Raw genomic sequence first — 25,332 nt, 5'->3', positions numbered from 1 at the left:
TTGTTTGGAAAATTCCTGTGTATCCTAGCTCCCTCCTCGCCTTCTCTGAGCGGCTTCTCAGAGCTACCTGGGATGCTGTCTTCTGGGCTTAAGTCCTAATTTTGCCCCAAATAAAACTTAACTCTCAACTTTCAGGTTGTGTTTTTTTTTTTTTTTTTTTAAGTTGACAACTGCTAGGCCACCAGGGAACTACCCTGGTTCTTTCTTTTTAACAATAATAATAATTTGAACCTAACTGAGTTTTTGGCTGATGGAGTACTGGGCATGAAGAGGCATGGCTTGGAATCTCAGTTCACAGACCAGGGACCACATTGGATCAAACCTCTGGACCACAGTCCAAACCCCTGGACCACAAGGGGTCCCCCCGAAAATAATTTTTAAAGAACAATCTCTAGGCAATTTTAGCATATAACTTGGAAAGAGTTTAAGGAATTGACTGACACTGCCAATGACACATCTTTCCATTTTCATCTACTTATATAAATGAACAAGCTTTCTCAGGACTTAACATCAACTGAAAACAAACAAACAAAATAGGTCCAGAAATGATGGAAAGCCCTGTTTCAGTTAGCAATGTCCATCCATAGAGACATGGATAGTTAAAAAACCCCCATACAGCTTCTTTTATTTTATATATATATATATATATACACACACACACATATATATATATTTTTCTTTTTTAGGGGTGCACCCGCAGCATATAGAGATTCCCAGGCTAGGGATCTAATCAGAGTCACAGCTGCCGGCCTATGCCACAGCCACAGCAATGCAGGATCCAAGTCACATTTTCGATCTACACCACAGCTCACAGCAACGCCAGATCCTTAACCCACTGAGCGAGGCCAGGGATCGAACCTACGTCCTCATGGTTCCCAGTCGTAATCGTTTGCGCTGCACCACAACGGGAACTCTGCTGAGGGCTTATTTTTTATATTTTACTTAGGTATTACCGCTAAGGTATTTAAATTCCCCTGGATCCATTTGAAAGATTAATAGTATTGCTTCAAAATGCCAATATTTGCATTAGGAATTCCATCTTTTGCAACTCTGTATGATGAAAAATTTTGTGAACGAAATACATGGGGAGTCAATTTTTTGAAGTTATTTTATGTATATGAGTAAATACCTTAGAAGATCACCGCTGAGCGGTGCTTTTTTTATCTAGAAAGTTGCCTAAATTCGGACCCTACATAGCGCTTAGTCGGAAAAGAGTGAAGACATTTCGCTTATACTTTTGCCCTGCCTTGAACAATCGCATTGAATCAATCCCGTTCCGCCTCCTTGCCCGTCCCCAAGCCTGTAGCAGTCGCTTGCCACCAACAGGTGGCACACGTTAGCAGGCTCTAGGGGGCGGGCCCCCGAGCACGCCTCTCGGTAGCCCAGTGGTGTCTCTCGGCTTCCGTTGCGCATCGAGCAAGATGGCAGCCTCCGAGACGGTTAGGCTACGGCTTCAATTTGATTACCCGCCGCCGGCCACCCCGCATTGCACGTCCTTCTGGCTTCTCATCGACTTGAACAGATGCCGATTTGTCACGGATCTCATCAGTCTCATCCGCCAGCGCTTCGGCTTCAGTTCTGGGGCCCTCCTGGGCCTCTACTTGGACGGGGGGCTCTTGCCCCCAGCCGAGAGCGCGCGCCTGGTACGAGACAACGACAGCCTCAGGTGCGCGGGCGGGCGGGCGGGGCGGGGGCGCGGGGCGTCGGGGACGCGCCTGCGCACGCCCGAGGCGCCTCAGGCCTCTGGAGACCGTCAGGGGAGGGGGGGGGTGCCGGTTTGGGTGGCTGTCAAAGTGCACTGCCCCCAGAACCCCGGAGATTCTGATTGGTCTAGTCTGGTATGGGGGGCTCAGGAGTCTGCACTGTAACGAGCATCCTTCCCCAGGATGCTGCTGGTTCTGGAGGTTGTTGGACCAAACTTGGAGAAACCTTGATCTTGGGTTTGGGCAGAGCCTGCGTTCTTCGAGCTTTGGTTTAGTAGATGCTTCCTTCGCTAGGCACTGTGTTAGGCGTGCGGGGGTGCCTTCCCCTGGAGGCTAGCAGGGTCAGGTGCCTGAGACCCAAGCAAAAGGACCAGCAGTCTTGTTTTCGTCACCACGTGCGGCTCGTCCAACCTCAGTGCTCACGCGATACACCCCCCCCCCCCCCCGCAGACTGGTTGTGTGTCATTCTGGGTCTTACCTGGGTTCCCTTAAATAGGTGTTTGGGACCCTTTTGGGTCAAAATCGTTTTAAATATGCCTCTGGAAATTTGTTAAAAATGACACTGAGATGAGTATCAAGGAGCAGCTGTGGTATAAACTGCCTGCGTGTGATTGGTTTGTCTCAATAAAATGGTGAGACACGATCATTTCAGTTCGGATTCAAATCTTGGATTGATTTATTCAGGGTTGTTTTTAAAGCTTCAGCTACGTGAAAAAAATTCTAGAGCTGTGAACCAGGCTATTTCCTCCCTATGTTAAAGGCTGCGTATTCCTTTCCCCAGAGCATGTTCAGATTCCTAAGATTTCTTCAGAACATCAGGGAATTTCATTTCAAATAATTACTACATCTTTGAGTCTATGTGTGTATCTTTCTTTTAAAATCAGGTACACTATGATTGTCTAATAATGTTTAGGTGTTTCCAGTGACAATTTGAAGTAGTCCAAGTTTCAAAAAGTTCTTTTTCCTTCTAGTTCCCTGTGGAATAGGTTTTCATTCCCTCTGCAGTTCAGGGGCTCTTTAAATATTACAGTTGTAAGGACTGCAATGTCTCCTGTTTACTTTCTGATCTCCTGCCTAGTGAATTAATGACTTACCAATAACCAGCTGCAGTTACACTTCAATTCATGAATCCTCTAGACATGACACTCTTTATGATTAATGATGTCAAAAGCACACCTTGAAGGCTGTTATAAGAAATAAATACAGCATAATGGCAGGCAGAATTCCTCCTGAACACCAAAATGCAAACTTGCATATGTCAAGAAATACCCGTGCAACTGGCTTCAGTAAGGGCAAGTCTTAGGAGAGGTTGCACTTGGAAGTTTTGTGTGTTTTTGTGGTTTGGTGTCCCCAGCCACTCACTGTCTTCCCGACAGACTCACTCTTCTTCAGAGCTACGGAAGGAAAACACTCTTTTCTCTGGAAAGTACTTAACATTGTTGGAATAGATCGAAAGAACCAGTGTTGTGTTTCCGTATGCTATCTTCTTGTGTCGTATGGACACTGCATAATTAAACCAGGTTTTGCTGCTAGTGGGGAAGATGGTTGAGAAAGGAGAGATCTTCGTGACACACAGATGGTCAGGGAATCTAGCAGTACCTTGAAGGATGAGTAGGAAATGTTGGGTGGCCCAGTGTGGTTGTGGAGGCAAAAGCTACCCTGGCTTGGTGAGGAGAGGAGAGTTTGTTTGTTTGTTTGTTTGCTTGTGGTCTTTTGAGGCTGTTCTGTGGCACATGGAGCTCCTAGGTCAGGGATCAAATCCCAGCCACACTTGCTGGGATTTGGCAAGTGGCAACGCTGGATCCTTAACCCACCCCTACGCCGGCTGGGATTGAACCTGCATCCTGGTGTTGCAGACCTGCCGCTGATCCTGTTGCACCACAGAGGGAACTCCCAAGAGAAGAGTTGGACCTTCAAAAGGACTTGTCGGGATTGCCAAGAGTGCTGAGAGGACTCTCTCGAGGGGCGTCTTCACACTTGTGTGTCTGTCACAGCCGCTTCTTCACAGCCCCTTGTCTTGAGCCTCCAGAATCTTCCTTCCTCTGCTCCCAGGCTGCCGACAGACAGGGAGCTCCTGAAGGCCGTCTCCAACTCTCCTGGGAGGAGGAAGTGCTCCTGTTTGTCTGGAGCCCCAGAGTTCGTTTGCTAGGGCTGCTGTAACAGCATACCACCGATGGGCTGGCTTAGGCGACCGAAATTTCCCTCTCACATTTCTGGAGGCTGGAAGTCCAAGACCAAGATGTTGGCAGATGCAGTTTTTTTCCTGAGGCCTCTTTCCTTGGCTCACAGACATCTGTCTCCCTTCTTCCTGGGTTCTCACGTGGCCTTTTCTCTGTCCTCACAGAAAGACACATGACCTGGTGTCTCTGTGTGTCCAGATTTTCTCTCTCCTGAGGACACCAGTCAGACTGGATAAGGGCTCACTCTCACAGCCTTGTCCTCACTGTATTATCTCTTCCAAGGCCCTGTCATAGTCACAGGTACTGCGGGTTGGGGCTCCACATACACATTGTGAGGGGACACAGTTTAGTCCATGGCACCCCCTGAAGAGAGCGTCACAGAGGCCTGGGCGCAGCACCTGGTTTGGAGAAGGACCAGGTAGAGTGAGCCCTTCTGTGAGGAGACAAAGTGCCTTCTCTCCTCTTTCGCTCTTAATGCTGTGGCATTTAATAGTGATTCTTTGACACGGAACATTCGAGTTCTCCTTGCACATTGCTGTGATCAGTAGCTCCTTGGATAGTCAGCCAGCCCCCTCTGAAATGTCTGTGAGGCTGGAACTGGGCATGAAGAAGACAGTGTCTGAGCCAGGCTGGGGGCACATTGGGTTTCCTGAAACCTCACGTGCCAAAGCAGGTCCTTGCCGTTGAGACTGCTGATCTTTGTGCAGCTCTGGGTCTCTTGACATTAAGCCTCGTTTCATAGCCGGCTGATGGTTTTGGGATATAAAATACTGAGAGCTCTTCTCTCTCATACTGAGCAGCATGTTTGTCCAATGCCCGTGGGTAAATAGAGACCAATGGCAGGTAGGCCTGGGCTGCTTTCATTCTGGAGCGTTAGTCGTCCTTTCCTGTTCTTTTATTTTTTGATTAATTAATTAATTAATTTTTGGTCTTTTTGTCCTTTTAGGGCCGCACCCATGGCATATGGAGGTTCCCAGGCTAGGGGTCGAATTGGAGCTGTAGCCGCTGGCCTATGCTGGAGCCACAGCAACGTGGGATCCGAGCCATGTCTGAGACCTACACCACAGCTCATGGCAACACTGGATCCTTAACCCACTAAGCGAGGTCAGGGATCAAACCCACAACCTCATGGTTCCTAGTCGGATTTGTTTCTGCTGCACCACGACAGGAACTCTCCTGTTCTTTTATTAAAACAAACAAAAAGAAGGCTTGCTGTTTAGAAAAAGAGTTATACTTCATGAGTTCCCTGGTGGCTCAGTGGGTTAAGGCTCCAGTGTTGTCACTGCTGTGGCTTGGATCACTGCTGTGGTGCAGGTTTGATCCCTGGCCCAGAAACTTCCTCATGCTGTGACTGTGGCAAAAACAAAACAAACAAACAACAACTTGAAAATAGTTCACAGTGGGGAATTCCCATTGTGGCTCAGTGGAAACGAATCTGGCTAGTATCCATGAGGACGCAGATTCGATTCCCTAGCCTTGCTCAGTGGGTTAAGGATCCATTGTTGTGGTATAGGGCCCAGATGTGGCTCGGAACTGGCCTTGCTGTGGCTGTGGTATAGGCTGGCAGCTACAGCTCCAGTTTGACCCCTAGCCTGGAAACCTCCATATGGCCTGCGTGTGGCCCTAAAAAGCCAAAAACAAAAGTTGAAATTATTTCTTTTCTCATGTACTCTTTCCATGTCCCACTCTCCAGAAGTATCATCATTAAATTTGGGGTGTCTTTTCTATACATGTACAAACATATATAGTTATACTTTTTTTTTTGCTTTTAAAAGCCACACACCCGGCATATGGAGGTTCCCAGGCTAGGGGTCGAATTGGAGCTGTAGCCGCCGGCCTGAACCACAGCCACAGCAACACCAGATCTGAGCCACAACTGTGACCTGCACCATAGCTCACAACAATACTGGATCCTTAACCCACTGAGTGAGGCAGGGCTTGAACCTGCATCCTCACGGATCGTAGTCAGATTCGTTTCAGCTGTGCCACAACAGGAACTCCTATACTTTGAAAAGACACATGTCATTGTAACATAGACTTTGTCCGGAATCTTACTTTTTAACCTAATGTGTCTTGGGTATCTTTCATTTTAGTATGTATAATATGTGACATACATCGTTCTTTTTATTATTTACTTGTTTAGGCTGTGGTGTGCAGTGGCTTGATGTGGGATCTCAGTTCCCTGACCAGGGATTGAACTGAAGCTACAGCAGTGAAAATGCCACTAGACCTCCAGGGAGTTCTAACCATGATGTGCCTCATTCTTTTTCAGTGCCATATAGTATTCCTTTGTACAACCATATCCATTTAACCAGCCCTTTATTAATGGATACTTTAGGTTGTTATCATAGCTTGATTGGCCTACTATAATAAAAATACCATAAACTGGGTAGCTTATAAACAACAAAAATTTGTTTCTCACAGTTAGAGGCTGGGGAGTCCGAGATTGGGGTGCCAGCAGATTCACTGTCTGGTGAGGGCTTGCTTCCTGGTTCATAGGTGGCACTTTCTCCCTGTATCCTTACATGGAGGAAGAGGCCTAGGGAGCCCTGGGGGTCTCTTTTATAAGAGCACTGATCCCATTCACAAGAGCGCCACCTTATGAACAAATCACATCTTACTGGCCCCACCTCCTAATACCGTCACATTGTGGGGGTTAGAATTTCAACATAGGAATGTAGGGGGGCACAAACATTCAGACCTTGGCATCAGTTGTCTGATTTTCCCTGTAACATACTTGTGTATCTTTGTGTACTTGGCAGTGATTCAGTAGGTACATTCCTGGAAGGGGCACACCCTCGTCAAATTTTAAAATTTGATGGGTACTGTCAAACTGGCCACTAGAATAGTTGTATAGGTCTGTATTTATGTCAACAATATATGAGCTACTTTGTTCAATATTGTATGAAAGGTAAGAGAGCAGAGTGATTAAGAGCTCAGGGCCTGGAGTCAGAGCCCTGGGTTCGAATCCAGGCTCTGTGCTCATTAACTGTGTGCCCTTGGTCAAAGAACTTAATTCTCTGAAGCTGGTAATGCAGGGCGCTGAGAGCAGCAGCCAGGCAGGAGGGAGGCTGCAGGGAACAGATGGGACCCAAAGAGATCTCAGATCCCTGCTTTCGAGCTCTTAGTTGAATTTCACCTCCATCTGATGGTGCAAGTTCACTGAAAACCCACCACCTCCTGCCCTCAGAGGATTAATCATAGTATTAATAAAAATTAGAGCTAACATTGGAAAGCACTTGCTCTGAGCCCAGCACTGCTCTAACTGAATATGAAAGCTCATTTGAGTTCTGTAATTATTTTATTTTATTTATTATTATTATTTTTTGTCTTTTTGCCTTTTCTAGGGCCACTCCCATGGCATATGGAGGTTCCCAGGCTAGGGGTCATATCGGAGCTGTAGCCGCCGGCCTATGCCAGAGCCACAGCAACGTGGGATCCGAGCCTCGTCTACAACCTACACCACAGCTCATGGCGACGCTGGATCCTTAACCCACTGAGCAAGGCCAGGGACCAAACCCGCAACCTCATGATTCCTATCGGGTTCGTTAACACTGCGCCACGATGGGAACTCCGAGTTCTATAATTGTTATCATAACCTCTGTTTTTACTGACAAGAAAGGATGAGGTAACGATATTTTTAAAATGTAACGAAAGGCAGAAGAAGCATTTGAATCCAGACAATCACTTTGGCCTTGGCAGGCAATGGGGTGTGGGGGTGTGTGTGCCAGGCAGTGAAGATAAGCATGTCTGTATCTCTGTCTGATAGAATCCTAGAAGCAAAATCGCAAATGTAAAGGGAATACCTTGCATTTTGATAATACTACCCAGTTTGTCCTGTAAAGAGTTTGAATGGACAGTGGAGAGTCTGAAAACTTTCTTGGAATCAAATCTGTTTCATTGCTAATTGTACAGTTAATTTCACTTTTCGTTGCGAAAGAATGGCTAGAGTCACCTTTGTTTGTAAAAAGACAGTGATCCAAATGGAAAAACAAGGAGCATTGCCAGGGAAACTGTCCACCCCGAAAAGAATGGTACCTGAGCAGGCCCAGGTTGCCTGATCCTTGTTCTGCAGATGGCCTTTTGTTTCTCAATCTTAATATGTCCCAAACTGAAATTAGTCTCTTCAGGAATAGCCGATAGCAAGGCTGCAGCAATCATACGTCCAGTATCCACAGATCCACGGTCTGCAGAAGCGGGTGAGATGATGCCAAGAGCTGCGTTTGAAAGCATGATGGTGTTGCAGACCCTTCTGAAAGCCACAGGTCCTGCCTACACCACAGGCAGCACGTGTGGTGTTCCAGTGAATTAACAGCCCACAGTGGCTGAACAGAAGGTCTTGCTGTCATTTTCAAAGTGTGATGGAAAGTTTGGCTCTAATTGAGCATCTCAGAATAGAAACTTGAATCGTAGCATTGCTACAAGTGAAAACAAATTAATCAAGAATGTTCTTATCAGACACAACTTAGAATAGATTTACAAGGAGATCCTGCTGAATAGCATTGAGAACTTTGTCTAGATACTCATGTTGCAACAGAACAAAGGGTGGGGGAAAAAATGTAATTGTAATGTATACATGTAAGGATAACCTGACCCCCTTGCTGTACAGTGGGAAAATAAAAAAAAAAAAAAAAAAAAAAAAAAAAAAAAGAATGTTAAGGAAGGGAGTGCCCGTCGTGGCTCAGTGGTTAACGAATCTGACTAGGAACCAGGAGGTTTCGGGTTGGATCCCTGGCCTTGCTCAGTGGGTTAAGGACCTGGCGTTGCTGTGAGCTGTGGTGTAGGTTGCAGACACGGCTTGGATCCCATGTTGCTGTGGCTCTGGCGTAGGCTGGTGGCTGCAGCTCCGATTTGACCCTAGCCTGGGAACCTCCATATGCTGCGGGAGTGGCCCAAGAAATGGCAAAAAGACAAAAAAAAAAAAAAAAAAAAAGAAAAAAGAAAAAAAAGAATGTTAAGGAAGGGAAGGGATGGATTGGGAGTTTGGGATTGGCATATGTACACTGTGGTATGTGAAATGACTGGCCCACAGGGACCTGCTGCATCGGGAGCTCTATTCAATATTCTGTGATAACCTATGTGGGAAAAAACTCTGAAAAATGAAGGATATGTGTATGTGTATATGTATAACTGGATCACTTTATTGTACAGCAGAAATTACCACAATATTGTAAATTGACTACACTTCAGTAAAATTTTAAAAAATGAAAAAATAAGGAGTTCCTGCTGTGGTGCAGTGGGTTAAGGATCTGATGTTGTCTCTGCAGCAGTGCAGGTTCAATCCCTGGTCCAGCACACAGTGGGCTAAGGATCCAGTGTTGCTGCTGCTGTGATGTAGGTCACAGCTGTGGCTTGAATTTCATCTCTGGCCCAGGAACTTCCACATGCTGTGGTATGGCTAAAAAATAAATAATTTAGGAGTTCCCATCATGGCGCAGTGGTTAATGAATCCGACTAGGAACCATGAGGTGGCGGGTTCGATCCCTGCCCTTGCTCAGTGGGTTAACGATCCAGCGTGGCTGTGAGCTGTGGTGTAGGTTGCAGACGCGGCTCGGATCCCGCGTTGCTGTGGCTGTGGTGTAGGCTGGCAGCTACAGCTCCGATTCGACCCCTAGCCTGGGAACCTCCATATGCCGCGGGAGCGGCCCAAGAAAGGCAAAAAGACAAAAAAAATAAAAATAAAAATAAAAAAAATAAATAAAATAATAAAAAAATAATTTAAAAAGCAAGAAAAAAAAATTAAGGAAAGTTCCATATTCTAGAAATTCCTTAGTAGTTCTTAGAATCAGAGCATGCCAAACCAGCTTTTGCCAGTTTAAGAATTACTTCCTTGCTGCTAGATGCCCACGTCCACATTCGAGAATGGGGGGTGATGTGTTTTTATAATTTAAATCCCTGTTCTTTCAGTGTTTTATTTCTCTCTCCATCTTATTCCTCATATTGGTAGCTTTTATTTTGCCTCGATTTGCATGTGTCTGTGTGTTTGTGCATTCTGAAGAATAATTAAAGATTTTTTTCAACTATCACACTGAGATGAAGCTATAGGATTATTATACCTTAAAAAATTTAAAGAATGCCGATAATAGATTTTCTTATTCACCAGTTGTACTTTATTTTCAAATATGATTGTCTACATCTTTCCCTGTAAAAGAAACTTGATGAAAGATGCAACTGGATGTAAATGTATTGAAAGAACAGTGTATGTTTTTAGCAGGCATTTTTTTAAGCACCCTCTGTGTGCTTGACACCAGGAACACTCCCTCACTTTCTGTCATTGGGCTGTACCTATTAGAATTGCCATTGTCAGCTCATGGAGGAAGAGAATTCCTTTACTGTAGTGAAGTAATTTTGGATGAATTGTGTATTAGGCTTCTCCAGAGAAACAGAAGTCATAGGAGACAATATAGATACATACATAGCTATGGCTATAGCTATAGATACGAGATTTATTATAAAGAATTGGCTCATGAGATTATAGAGGCTGTGAGGTCCCAGGGTCTGCAGTCGGCAGGCTGGAGACGAGGGGAGGCTGCTGATAAAGCTCCAGCCCCAGTGCAAGCGCTGAGAACTGGGAGAGTTGATGGTGTGTTTCAGTCTGAGTCCTAGTCTGAAGGCAAGAGAAGCACTACTGATGTCCCAGCTTAAAGACAGTCAGGGGGAGTTCCCGTCGTGGCGCAGTGGTTAACGAATCCGACTAGGAACCATGAGGTTGCGGGTTCGGTCCCTGCCCTTGCTCAGTGGGTTAACGATCCGGCGTTGCCGTGAGCTGTGGTGTAGGTTACAGACGCGGCTCGGATCCTGCGTTGCTGTGGCTCTGGCGTAGGCCGGTGGCTACAGCTCTGATTCAACCCCTAGCCTGGGAACCTCCATATGCCATAGGAGCGGCCCAAGAAATAGCAACAACAACAACAACAAAAGACAAAAAGACAAAAGACGGAAAAAAAAAAAAAAAAAAAAAACAGTCAGGGATCACGAGTTCCCTCTTATTCCATCTTTCATTCTATTCAGGCGGTCAATGGATTGGGCAAAGCCTACTCACATTGGGACCATCTGCTCACAAAGGCCATCTGCTTTATATAGTGTACAAGTTCAAATGTTAATATCACCCTCACAGACTCATCCAGAGTGGTCTATCCTCATTGTCGGAGTTGTTTCTGCTGCGCCACAATGGGAACTCCTCTATTCAGGTTGTTTGCCCATTTTTCATTTGGGTTGTTGGTTTTCATTTGGGTTGCTGTTGAGTTGTATAATTTGTTTTTGTTTTTGTGTTTTGCTTTTTTAGGACCACATATAGAGGTTCCCAGGCTAGGGGTTGAATTGGAGTTACAGCTGCCAGCCTATACCACAGCTACAGCAACATGAGATTTGAGCCATGTCTGTGACCTACACCACAGCTCACTGCAATACCGGATCCTCAGCCCACTGAGCGAGGCCAGAGATCAAACCTGTGTCCTCATGGGTGCTAGTTGGATTCATTTCCGCTGAGCCACAAGGGGACTCCTTGTGATCTGTTTTTATTTTATTTTATTTTATTTATTTTATTTTATTTTTGTCTTTTTGCCTTTTCTAGGGCCGCTCCTGTGGCACATGGAGGTTTCCAGGCTAAGGGTCTAATCAGAGCTGTAGCTGCCAGCCTACACCAGAGCCACAACAACGCAGGATCTGAGCCTCGTCTGCAACCTACACTACAGCTCACAGCCACGCCGGATCCTTAACCCACTGAGCAAGGCCAGGGATCGAACCCGCAACCTCATGGTTCCTAGTTGGATTCGTTAACCACTGAGCCACGACGGTAACTCTGTGACCTGTTTTTAAATGAAAGAGTGATGTTCACCACTTCGTGGTGGTATTCAGATTAGAGAAGATCTATAGAAAATGTTTAGGATGCAGCAGATGATCAGTATGTAAAACTAGTCATCTGAAAGTTGACCATAAGTGATGCCATATGGGCCATTTTGTTAAAAAGAGAATTTTGTGGGGAATTCCCGTCATGGCTCAGTGGTTAACGAATCCAACTAGGAACCACGAGGTTGCAGGTTCGATCCCTGGCCTTGCTCAGTGGGTTAAGGATCCGGTGTTGCTGTGACCTGTGGTGTAGGTCACAGACATGGTTTAGATGTGGCATTGCTGTGGTTGTGGCATAGGCCAGTGGCTATAGCTCCTATTCGACCCCTAGCCTGGGAACCTCCATATGCTGCGGGTGTGGCCCTAGAAAAGACAAAAAAAAAAAAAAAAAAAAAAAGAGAGAGAGAGAGAGCCTTTTGTCCTTTTTAATTTTTTAGATTTTAAAACTTTTTTTACTTTTTAATTTGGTTTTTTTTAATTAATTGATGACAGTGACAGTTTTCAGTAATCTTAGTTTATAGCTACATCCTGGAGCCCTCTTACGAATTGCCTACTGAAGTTTTCTCTCTCTTGTTCTTTTGATAGAGTTAAATTAGAAGAGAGAGGAGTTGCTGACAGTCCTGTAGCAGTTAGTAATGGTGATAGTACTCCTTTAGTACCTAGAAAAGCCAAGAAGCGGGCATTTAAGTCGGAGGAGGATGAAGAAACCGAACTCGATTGCAGAAATTCAAAGAAGCCCTGGAAGAGGCACGAGAACATCAACAGTGAGAAGAACTTGGACCTGGAACCAAAAGCTGTCACAGATCAGAGTGGGAGTCAAAAAAACAAGAGGAGAAATAAAACTACGTGTAGTGTCATGGATGATGACAACGACGACGACGACGGAGAGACCGAAAGAAAATCCTCAAAGAAAAAGGAGAAACGTGAATACAAAAAACAGGCAAAGACGCCCAAGGCTCCTAAAGCACAGTCGGTGAAAGAGTGGCCCATCCAGAAGGGCACGTCCCCAAAAGGTCCTCCTGCTAGAAACAGCCTGGTGAAAGCCAAAAGGAAAAGTGGCGCAAGCCTTCGAACAAAAGATAGTCCCGCTTCCTCCTCAGAGTCCGAGTCCTCTGGCGAATCCACCAGTGATGGTCTCAGCAATGTCATCTCGGAGGTGCGACGTTCCTCGGGGAAAACGTCGACCGAGGCGTCAAAGGAAGGACCCTCTGTGCAAACCACAGCTGCAAACAAAGTGACGGCAAAAGCTGGCTGTACCTCTGCGCCCATCAAGGGCAAGACCACCGGCACATCCTCGTCTAGTTCCGACTCAAGTTCAGAGTCCGATGACCCGTGCGTGAGGGCCAAGAACGCCCGCGAGTGTGCGGCGGAGTCCTTAAAGCCTGGAGGCTTCTTGACGGGAAGAGCGTGCCCAGGGCCATCGTCGCAGATTCCAAATGCCCCTGGTGGCAGGCAGGCCCTTGGTCCTCCTCCCAACGTGACTGTCCCCACCAGTATGGGAAGAGGCTGGGGCAGAGGAGAGGACCTTCTTTCTTGGAAGGGGCGAGGGGTCGGGGGATGCGGGGCGAGGTCGAGGCCGGGGGCCCGCCGGTCCCTGTGTTTTAAATAGAAATGCTGAGTATCAGAAGCAACAGCAGTTGAATGAAATGGTGACAAACTCCTCTACGATTATCCAGGTTAGTCTTATTTATTGTGGGTTTACCTCTCCCCCTTCCCACACATAGTGCGTCTGGAGTTGATGTGGTGGGTTCACATTCTTCTCACCAGTAACAAATCACATCGAGAATCTGTTTTTCAGAATCCCGTCGAGACACGGAAGAGGGACTACAGTCTCTTACCGCTGTTAGCAGCTGCCCCTCAAGTTGGAGATAAGATTGCATTTAAGGTACAGTTTAGGAGGCCCCATTGTGGCTCAGTGGTTAACGAATCTGACTAGGAACCATGAGGTTGAGGGTTCGATCCTTGACCTTGCTCAGTGGGTTAAGGATCCGGTGAAGCTGTGAGCTGTGGTGTAGGTCACAGAGCGGCTTGGATCCGTGTTGCTGTGGCTCTGGCGTAGGCCGGCAGCTGTAGCTCTGATTAGACCCCTAGCCTGGGAACCTCCATATGCTGCAGCAGCAGCCCCAGGAAAGCCAGAAAAAAAAAAAAAAAAAAGGTACAGTTTAAAACAATAGCAATTACAGCAAAAAAGATTATCTCCCCTTCCAGATAAACTTACTCATCAGCACATCAGATTACATTTATATTTATAATTTAATAGAATTTATAAATTATATTAATAAAATTTAACAGACTTATTAAACTGTAATTCATAATTTTGTCATATTTATAAAAACCCTCCCTGGAGCATATTTTTCATATTCTCTTACCTGGCATGTAGTAGGTGCCCAGGAATTGTTTCCCAAATGAATAATAGTGGATCAGCCTGGTGTCTGGAACATAGAAGTGCTCAGTAAAAAAAACGTCCCACAGGAGTTCCCATCGTGGCGCAGAGGAAGCGAATCTGACTGGGAAATGTGAGGTTCCAGGCTCGGTCCCTGACCTTGCTCAGCGGGTTAAGGATCCAGCGTTGCCTTGAGCTGTGGTGTAGGTTGCAGACATGGCTTGGGTCTAGCATTGCTGTGGCTGTGGCGTCGGCTGGCAGCTGTAGCTCCTATTAGACTCAGCCTAGGAACCTTCATATGCCGCAGGTGCAGCCTTAAAAAGCAAAAAAAAAAAAAAGGGGGGGGTCCCACATATCATCCAAAAAACCACCCAAAACCCCAATAAACCTTTCCTACTGGAACCCCCATTTTGCCATAGGCTCGCAGTAGGGCCCCTAGAGTGTCTAGGGGGCACCCAACACTGCCTGTTTTGCTTTCTCAGGAGTAGAAGGAAAGGAACCACAGGGCTTGGGTATTGATGAGGTTTTCTTCTTTTTTTAGCTTTTGGAACTGACATCCGATTATTTTCCTGATATCTCTGACTACAAGGTAAGATCCTTTATTTGAAAATAATCGTGTCAGTATGTTAAGAGAAGCTAAAGTCAGATTTAATACTGTCACTATGGATAATATGGATTTTTATGGAGTAAATAATGCCATAAAGTAGAAAATTAAAGTATTATCAAAATGCGAACTTTTTAATTTCATCACTTTGAAGTCTTCCAGTGTCATTTTTCTTAACACTTGGGAAGAATGTAGAATGGGAATGGCAGGTTATTTTTATTTACTCACTTGTTTAAAATAATCAGCTTAGACGCACAGTTGTCTGAGTACCTCTTCCCCATGATCCTAAACTGAAAGAAAATGATAAATAATCTCAGCCAGAAAATTTGATTATTTTCAGCGTTGGAATCTATTTTGTGTATTTGTGAATTACTGCTGGTTATTATGGTCTATTATGTTTCTTTTGCATTACCAGTTAATCACAAGTGATTCACAAATATTATCCTTGGCATTTATTAATTTAATATTTATATGGAACTTCATATTGACATAAGAACTTTATCCAGCTGAGTAAAAGTTTGACTCAGTCAGTGGGATTATAGCATCACCTGTTTCCTTCCCTTTCTAACCCATTCAAAATTCTGTTGAAAATCTTGTTAAAAGGCACTTTTTTAGCTCAATGTGAGATTCAGTATGTAAGTCCATTTTTAAAAAGGTAATGTAATAATTGGTAATATTAATATAGTAATACAGATAAGGTACAAGGAGATGTGATTTCATCCGAGTTGATACCTTGGAAGCCTTTTAAAATCTTGGTAAGAACCTTTCCTCAGAAGCAGGCTAGGAGTTCCTGTTGTGGCTCAGCGGTTAATGAATCCGAGAGCATCCATGAGCATCCATGAGGACTCGGGTTCGATTCCTGGCCTTCCTCAGTGGGTTAAAGGATCCAGCATTGCCATGAGCTGTGGTATAGGTCGCAGACGCGGCTCGGATCTGGTGTAGGCTGGTGGCTATAGCTCCAATTTGACCCCTAGCCTGGGAACCTCTATATGCTGAGGGTGCAATCCTAAAGAGACCAAAAAAAAAAAAAAGGTGGGCTAGAAAAAGAATCAGTTCGTGAAGGGATCTGGTTGGTTAGTTCTGGGTAATTGGTGTTTCATCATCTTTTTCATCATCTTAGTTCCTTTATATAGGTGAACACATAATTTATCATTTAAATCAGCAGGCTCGTGAGTGAAAAGGATTAATGTTATATTAATAATTATACTGAAAGGATATGTAAATAGACCTGTCTTGGGCAAACCAGGATGTTTTGTCACCCTACCACAGATGGCTAATTTAACTCTGTGATATGTGAGGAAACATTCCACAACCTCTCCCAATTATGATTCTAGATGATGTTGGTTATTTTAAAACATATTAATTGGATGTTGGTCATTATAGTTATATTAGAAGGCTCTTTGCCTTATTTACAGTATTTTTAGAACTTTTTGGAAATTGCTATCAAAACCATTTCAAGAATAAAAATCAGTACCATTTTTTTTGCTTTAATTGCGAGTGCTATTATCTTGCTCCATCACCAGCTTTATTCATTGTTTTCCTTATTTTTAAAATCTATTAATGTTTATTAACGTTGTCAAATTTGATTTTCATTAAAGTATCTTTAAATACTAAAGTTAACTTTTTTTTTAAAATTTTTTAGTTTTTAAATTAAAGCATAATTGACTTACAATGTTGTGCCATTTTCTGCTGTACAGGTTTGTCTTTGAAAATTCAAATCTATCTTCAAAGAGTGTAATCTTCTCAGTCCCTGACCTTTTCTCATTTGTATCTGTGGGATTTTAATTTATGGAGGTGACTGAGTGATGATGCAGAGATGTCAGTACTATTGAGAGAGGAATTTGTTATTCAGCTTTCTCAAGAGAAGGCGGAGTGTCCAGCCAGGCGGGACCACAAGGGGACAGTACCCAGGTGTGGCCAGGAGGCAGAAGCAGGGGTGAGGAAAAAGCCTAGGCTATAGCTTTGTTGGGGAGAGGGGGAAAGACTATTTAGGATTGGCTAGTTTGAATCATTAGCAGGCTTTGGGCTCTGGGGGCTGTCCTGAGTTGTGTGGTACCTACTCCTGGGATGACTTAGCCAAGGGAATACTGGCTTGGTGTGCGGGAGTTTTATTTCCCCTACAGGTTGGTTTATTTAAAAACCTTTAAAAAATTTGAGATAAAATTTATGTAACATAAATTTCACCACTTTGCCTATTTCAAAGTGTACAATTCAATGGTCTTAGTCTATTCAGGATATTTCACCTGTTGATTTTTGACTTGGACTTTTATTTTTGAAAGGAAGGAAAAATATTAAGCCATAATCCGGAGACCCAGCAAGTAGACATAGAAATTCTTTCATCCTTACCTGGTGAGTCTTCTAGAAAAGAATTAGAAAATGTAGGTTCTTCATATCTATGTTGGTTTTCTAAATAAGTTGTTAGATTTGTTCCAAAGCTGTTAGGAATGTTGCTTTTATTACTGTAATTATGTAATTTCATAAAAATTACATAAATTTATGGAAATTGACAGCAAAAAAATATTTCTCTGAAACCCGAGTTGATTGCTGACTCAGGATTGTTACTGAAAAATTGGCTCTTGCATTCTCTGTGTGTGGTCAGCTATAAGAGATTGGGAGGAATTTGGGAAAAGTCTGGGAAGACTCTGCACTTAGTTGCACTCATAGCTTCTGCATTCTCGCATCACTTTAAACCTCAGAACTGGAGTTCCCGTCATGGCTTCAGTGGTTAGCGAATCTGACTAGGAACCATGAGGTTGCCGGTTCGATCCCCAGCCTTGCTCAGTGGGTTAAGGATCTGGCGTTGCCATGAGCTGTGGCGTAGGTCGCAGATGCGGCTCGGATCCCAAGTTGCTGTGTCTCTGGCGTAGGCTGGTGGCTACAGCTCCGATCTGACCCCTAAGCCTAGGAACCTCCATGTGCTGCAGGAGCAGCCCTAGAAAAGGCAAAAGACAAAAAATAGATAAAAATAAGTAAATAAACCTCAGAACTCAAACATTGTGGAAATGCACGTAGATATTAAGGGTATGGTTTATAAAAGAAAGACAGCTCTCGTTTGTGGACTTATAAGACCTACCAGCTTTATTTCAAAAGATTGGCAAATGAACACGCTTCTGTGTGTTAAGTCAAAATAAAATGTCTAAAGTGTAAGTGTATACATACTCGCACACATTATTTTAAATCGTTCTCTGCTTTATCCCTGGTTTACCCCATCTATTATTGGTTCTGAAATCCTGGAATAGGGAGGCTTTTTCCTGTATGTGGCTTAACTTGGATTGTGTTTATAGAGGCCCCTGGCCAGAGAGTAGAGCAGGGCCCCTTTTTATTGTTTGGCCATACCCATGGCGTGGGGAAGTTCTCAGGCCAGGGATCGAACTCACACCGCAGTTTTGTCCTGTGCCACAGCTGCAGCAACACTGGATCCTTAACCTGCTGCAGCACAAGGGAACTTTCAAGATCCTTTTTTTTTTTTTTTTTTTTTTTTTTAGCAGATTCTAAGGAATTATTTTATTTTCTGTTCATGTTTAAGTAAGGTAGTAAGTAAAAGATTCAGAACTCCAGTACATAGAAATCACTCAAAAAGGTTTTCCGACAAAGTCCCTTTATGGTATTAAGGAAATTACTAGATACAACTTATACTGGTTTTTCAGCTTTCTTGTGATTGAGCTTCATTTTAATTCATCCCCATCCCCACTTCTTAGGAATGGTGGACAGAGAAGTTTGTCTGTGGTCAAATTCTGTGGACACAGCCTGATCACTTGTCAGGTGATTGACAGTGATCATGTCCAATTAGAACTTTTCTTCTTGGGAACATCAAGAAATAGTTTATCTGGAGTTCCCGTTGTGGCGCAGTGGTTAACGAATCCGACTAGGAACCATGAGGTTGCAGGTTCCATCCCTGGCCTTGCTCAGTGGGTTAAGGATCCAGTGTTGCCGTGAGCTGTGGTGTAGGTCACAGACACAGCTTGGATCTGGTGTTGCTGTGGCTCTGGTGTAGGCCAGTGGCTATAGCACCGATTAGACCCCTAGCCTGGGAACCTCCATATGCCGTGGGAAGCAGCCCTAGAAAAGGCAAAAAGACCAAAGAGTTTACCTGTTCTCTAAGAGAAATACAGGTAGTCCTCACTTTGCATGGTTCTGATGTACATGAACTTCAGTTACCCTGGTTTAGTTAAAGAAAAACCAGTCCCCCAGGGACATTGGGTATGTTACCTATTAACTGTAACTGCATAAAACACCGCTAGTTCACCATTGACTGCATAAATAGGATGCCCATCATGATGAGTGACCAGCGTCACTTCTTTCAACGTCTCTTGGAGGTTGGTCACCGTGCATCTGCTACTCAGTTTCCATAACACCCTACGCAAAAATGCGTAGCTCTTTCTCAGTGATAAATCCACGTGACTTTTTACAAAAATGGATTCTTGAAATAGGAATTGGCCGACAGAGATGAAAACCACACAAAGAAACAAAAGGGGATAGAATGCTAAAAGTGACATCCAGATCGAGTTTAGGTGGGATCATAGAAGAAAGAGCGAACCGTGGGAATGTTGACAGTGCAGTTGACGTGGACTTCTTGACATAAATGAGGAAAGTGGTTGTGATGAAAGGGTCGAGAAGTGACACCAGCAAAAAAACTTAGAAAGCTGTGGAAAAAAAAAAAAAAAACCTCTCTGAGCTCTATCATGATGTCAGCAGCTCAAAGGATAACATACTGCAAGCTGTTCCAAACTGAGAAAGGCGGTATAACAGAGATTCCCACTCTGTACTGTGGTTACATAACAAGAAGGCGAGCATCCTTCCACCTACCCTCGACATGTCTCTGACAGAGAAATAGAACACTTTAGGAGTTCCCTGGTGGCCTGATGGGCTGGGGATCCAGTGTTGTCGCCACTGTGACATTGGGTCATGGCTGTGACATGGGTTCCAACCCTGGCCTGGGAACTTCTGCACTCCACGGATGCAGCTAAAAAAAATAATTTAAAAAGAAGTAGAGGAGTTCCTTTTGTGGCTCGGTGGAAACGAATCTGACTGGCCTCCCTGCGTGGGTTGAGGATCTGGCGTTGCCGTGAGCTGTGGTGTAGGTCACAGACATGGCTCGGATCTGGCATTGCTGTGGCTGTGGTGTAGGCTGGCAGCTACAGCTCCAATTGGACCCCTAGCCCAGGGGTACGGCCCTAAAATATAAAAAGACAAAAAAAAAAAAAAAAAAAAAAAAAAGCATTTTAATTCTCACTATCCTGTTGTAAATCACACCATACTACATCAATAGGCATCTACATAAATTGTATTTTTTTCATTTTCCATAAAGGTTTTAATGTTTTGACAGAAGATTGTAAAGATCATAATTTTTCCCATTGATTAAGATGATTTTGCACGATTTTACCCTGCATGGTCACTTTAATGGCCCCACCCTACCCCGGGAGTGAGGCCTTTATTCACACCTGGTAAGGTTGTGAGGGCACAGCAAGATACAAGAATTTTACAGAGGAGTTCCTATTGTGGCTCAGCAGTAATGAACCCTCCAGTATCCACGAGGACACGGGTTCAATCCTGGCCTTGCTCGTGGATTAAGGATCCAGCGTTGCTGTGAGCTGCGGTGTAGGTCGAAGATGCGGCTTAGATCCCAAGTTGCTGTGGCTGTGGCGTAGGCTGGCGGCTGCAGCTCCAATTGGACCCCTAACCTGGGAACCTCCATATGCTGCAGGGTGCAGCCCTAAAAAGACAAAAAAAAAAAAAAAAGCAAACTCTTGTTTTTGGAATGGATTAACAATGAGATCCTGCTGTGAGAACTATGTCTAATTACGACGGAGCATGATAATGGGGAAAAAAAAGTATGTATACATGTATGTGTGACTGGGTCCCCATGCTGTACAGTGGAAAAAAGAAAATTGTGTTGGGGAAATAACAATTAAAAAAATAATAAAAAAAAGAATTTTGCAGAATTCATATTCCTTTTCCCATTGAAACATATTAGTTATTTGGGGGATTATCTCTGCTGGGACTGCTCTTGGGAGTGCATGAAACTCGTTTCTTTATGATGAAGGAAAGCTTGCTGCTGATCAGTAGCCCAGAAGCTACTGGGGGTGCAGGGTTTTCGAAGGGTCTCCTGTCACCGAGCACTCCATGCTTTCATGTGTGTACCCAGCCTCCACATCGATGGCCAATTTGTTTGTGGTTGTTTTTCTAATGGTATGAATTCCCCGTAGAAGAACACTTTCACTACTGGGAAATGACTTCTTGTCTCTCTTCCCTGCCGTCTGGTTTCAGCCATGAAAGAACCTGGGAAATTTGATTTGGTTTATCACAACGAAAATGGAGCTGAGGTAGTGGAGTACGCTGTGACGCAGGAGAAGAGGGTAGGCATGCTTCTCTTCTTGGGGTTGCTTGCTCGTCCATTCTCTCGACTGGCTCCTGGTGGTCTGGAAGGTGATGGTGCAGCTTCCAGAACTGCCTGGATTAAAGTGTAAAGGATCTAGGCCTTGGGGCTGTCTGTCATGCCTACGGGGTGGCCATAACAGTGCCAAGTGCAAGCTAGAGTGTCATCTTGAACCTCAGAAAGCCCACATGACAAAATACACCGATGACAAATTGTATTTAAGACAGTGGAGTTGTGTAAGTCACAGTTTTATAAAGGTTCAGTAGAAAAGCGTAGTATATTTAAAAAATTTTTTACCGACGTGTACATTCAAAAAGGACACATAAATGTATTGTTTGAGTGATTTTCATGAAAGAACATGTAGGAACCAGCACCCAGATCGAGAAATAGAACATTGGCGTTCCTGTTGTGGCTCACTGGTAGTGAGCCTGACTAGGATCTGTGAGGACGCAGGTTCAATCCCTGGCCTTGCTCAGTGGGTTAAGGATCCCGCATTGCTGAGAGCTGCAGTGTAGGTTGCATACGCACACAGCTCTGGTGTTGCTGTGGCTCTGGTGTAGGCCAGCACCTTCAGCTCTGATTTGATCCCTAGCCTGGGAACTTCCATATGCCGTTTTCGTGGCCCTAAAAAGCAAAAAAAAAAAAAGAAAAGCAAAAAAAAAAAGAAAGAAAGAAAGCAAAGAAAAAGAACATAAGCAGACCTTCCAGAAATCTCCATCACATCTCCTTGCATTCGCTACTCCCTCCCAAATGTTGCCACAATCCTGACCTATAATAGCACAGATATTTCTGAAGAATGAGGTAAAACGATGAATCTGTCTTTTAACTTTCTTTAAATCCTTAAGTTGCCATTTTCAGAAGTATATGGTTTAAAGCTTTGGCAGCAGCCAGACTTCCAGAGTTGCTGGAATGGCAGCCACGGTAGAATATGGTAGCACTAAAGTGAATAGAATTTATATTTAAGAAAATTCTTCTTCTTAAGGTGTTTATACTTGACATGTTATGATATTAGTCTGAGTTTTAGTATTGCAAAGTCACGTTTTATCTAAAGTGTAAACCTGTGGAAACCCTCACCAGACTATATGTTTTGCTTTGTCTTTGGGATACATGACAGTCTTAGGGATTTATTCCAAAAGCACATTTTTAGGGTCTGTGGTAGGTTCAGCAGATTTGGCCCAGGCTCCTGTATTTCTTTATTTGCCATATACGCAGTCCCACTTTTTTGGTTGAAGTGTATTCTTGGAAACTACACTGGAACATTAAATGTTGGAGGTTTTCCTCTTAGAGGCCTTATTAAACAGAGGCCTGCAGAAGAGGCTGTAATTGCCTTTTCTGACACTAGATGGCCCTCGTTATTCATCCGTGGGGCCCATGTTCGCTTCACTTTCTCTTGGTAAAATGTGAACTACCTCCTGTTTTTAGGCAGCACAGGATAAAAACTACAGAGCTGCACGAAAGGGCATCCCCAGTCTAGCAATAACCTTTCTGGGCCAAGTCTGCTTCCCACGAGGTCTGCCGGCTGCCTGTCCGCAGAGGCTTGTTGGGCAAATCCTCCTGACCCCTTTGTAAGGAGCAACCCCACCCCCCGACAGCCCCTGCCCTAAACCAAGGAAAGATGAAATAAGTTTAATGTAAAATTTAGCTGCATTCCAGGTAAACAGATTCTTCTACCCCCATGGAACTGCGTTTACCGGGACTCAAATCACTCCGGGTCTTGGAGCATTCTGCATGAATGGAGATTGACTTGACTGAAGTTTTTAACGGACAGATTCACGCGATCTCAAAATGAAGTCTCTAAACTGAATATTTTCTGTTTTTTCTCAGATCACCGTTTTTTGGAGAGAGTTAATTGATCCAAGACTGATCATTGAATCTCCAAGTAACACGTAAAGCGTGGAGCCTGCCTGAGTATGACCTCTCCACCTTATGGTTTATAAATGTCTTATTTGTGAAAGTGACTATAACCTGAACTTTTTTTTTAAAAAAAAAAAAAGAAGATTTGAGAGTTGTATGCATTTTTGGTTATCTTCACTTTACTGCATAGAAAAAACTACCTCATTGTTTAAAATAACAGGTGTTGCTTTTGTAGCACATCCCCCCACCCCTTCCAGGCTTAATTTTAGTAACAAAATCTAAAACGTGACGTCATTCCTTCAGGCATTGTTTATAAAGCAATATGTATGGTTTCTTCTCTTTCTCTCCTTTTTTTTTTTTTTTTTTTTTTTAACCAACAAGTAGCCATTCTCATTAGGAGTTTATAACACCAAGTACAATAAATGCTGCATATCTTGTCTTCATAAGTTTTACTAAGTAACATTTTAAACCACAAAAGCATGTTGCTTAATTTTTGTTCACTTAAGTTGTTCCCTTCAAGGTGGGACATCTTATACCTTTCAAGTATTTGATACTTGTAATTGTCAAAAGTTGGCAGGTAGTTGGGTTTGTGGCAGGCGTTGAGTTACGGAATCCTTTCACACTTTGCTCAGCTTCGGAATGAAGGACTCTCAGGGCCTGCGGAGAGCAGTGGACATAAGAGTTCCCGTGTGCCTGGGGAAGAACAGGGGCGCCACTCGGGTGAGAGGATTGACCATCAGCTCAGACCAGGGTTCTCTTCCTGCAAGATCTTGAGCACCTGGCTAAGCGTGCTGGAGTGAGGATCTCACACAGAAACTTCCTTTTCTGTTATTATTCACACAAAGTGCTAAAAAGGCTAAAATATATACTGTGAAAATTGTTTTAACAAAACATCAGATCCCTCCTTCAGCTTTGCGTATTTTCAAATAAAATCATATTGAACTGAACTTCCATGCTGAGTCATCTATCAGTTGAGGTTTGCAGATTACCATCTTGTTTTACAATCATGAAAGGATTTTCTGGAACAAGTTTTGCCTTGACTAAAAGAAAAAAGGGGGAGTTCCTGTCGTGGCTCAGCAATAATGACTAGTATCCATGAGGATGCATATTCGATCCCTAGCCTTGCTCAGTGGGTTAAGGATCTGGCATTGCCGTGAGCTGTGGTGTAGGTTGCAGATGTGCCTCAGATCTGGTATTGCTGTGGCTGTGGTGTAGGCCGACAGCTGCAGCTCCGATTTGACCCCTAGCCTGGGAACTCCCATATGCCTTGAGTGTGGCCCTAAAAAGCAAAAAAAATAAATAGAGAAAAGAAAAAAAGTGTAACCAAGTTTAGTCTAGTGGAGTTTGTAACATCTGGGAGCTATTGCAGCAAAAAAGATGCTGTCCAGTTTTAATTTGCATGACATCGATGTGTATGAACATGTGTACTTAATTGATTTGAAATGAGAAGTATTACTTCAGAAGGAGTGAGATTGATGATGGATCTTGCCACTGGGGTTCTTGTATAGCACGATTTCTTTCTAGGGTTTGGAAAACAAGACAAATAATAAACACCAACAGGTCCACTCACAAGAACACATGTTCAGCATCCCTCCCCGTCCGGGAAATGCAAAATGGAAATGCAAATCAAAACCACAATGCAGTCTCACCTTCCACCATGTTAGGATGTCTCTTCTCAAAAAACCCAATAACGCTTTTTGGAGAGGATGTTGAGAAAAGAGAACCCCATGCACTCTTGGGAATGTAGGTTGGTACCTCCACATGGAAAACAGTATGGAGGTTCCTTAAAAATTAAGAGCCGAACTACCAAATGGTCCAGCTTCTGGGTATTGATCTGGAGAAAAAAAACACTAGCTCGACAAGATATAATGCACCCCTGTGTTCATTGCAGCATTCCGTAACAGGCAAGATGTGGAAACATTGGCGATGTCCATCCGTGGATGACGAGACGGAGAAAACGTAGTATGTGTGTACATGCATTACTCAGCCAAGAAGAAAATGAAGGCGCTCTCTTGCAGTGCAGTGGGTTAAGGCTCCTGCATTGTCATTGCAGCAGCTTGGATCGAAGCTGTGGCATGGGTTTAGTCCTTGGCCCAGGAACATGCCTATGCTGTAGGTGCAGCAAAGAAAGAAAAAGAAATCTTGGCATTTGTGATAACATGGATGGGACCTTGAGGGTGTTATGCTGAGTGAAATAAGTCAGAGAAAGAAAAATACCATATGAAAGCCCCTACACGTAGACTCTCAAAACCAAACAGAACACATTGGTGGTTGCCAGAGCCAAGGAGTGGATGGTGGACAAGATGGGTGAAGAGGGTTAAAAGATATAAACACCACTTAAAAATAATTAAGTCCTGGGGATGAAATGTACAGCGTGGTGACTCTAG

At 44.0% G+C, this 25,332-nt stretch overlaps 1 protein-coding gene across 1 annotated transcript; it reads left to right on the top strand.

The window, feature by feature from the left end:
* Positions 1,377–23,892, top strand: COIL (coilin). Its single transcript, XM_003131625.6, is given in 8 exon segments — positions 1,377–1,666; positions 12,314–13,270; positions 13,272–13,404; positions 13,527–13,613; positions 14,653–14,700; positions 16,995–17,064; positions 20,983–21,071; positions 22,916–23,892. Coding segments are annotated over 8 exon segments (1,713 nt in total). The 5' UTR covers positions 1,377–1,421; the 3' UTR covers positions 23,000–23,892.

Source organism: Sus scrofa, chromosome 12 (genome assembly GCF_000003025.6).
Source record: "Sus scrofa isolate TJ Tabasco breed Duroc chromosome 12, Sscrofa11.1, whole genome shotgun sequence".
In the NCBI taxonomy this organism is placed as follows: Eukaryota; Metazoa; Chordata; class Mammalia; order Artiodactyla; family Suidae; genus Sus; species Sus scrofa.
The sequence above is the reverse complement of the archived record's forward strand: the minus strand, read 5'-3'. Positions and strand labels throughout refer to the sequence as shown.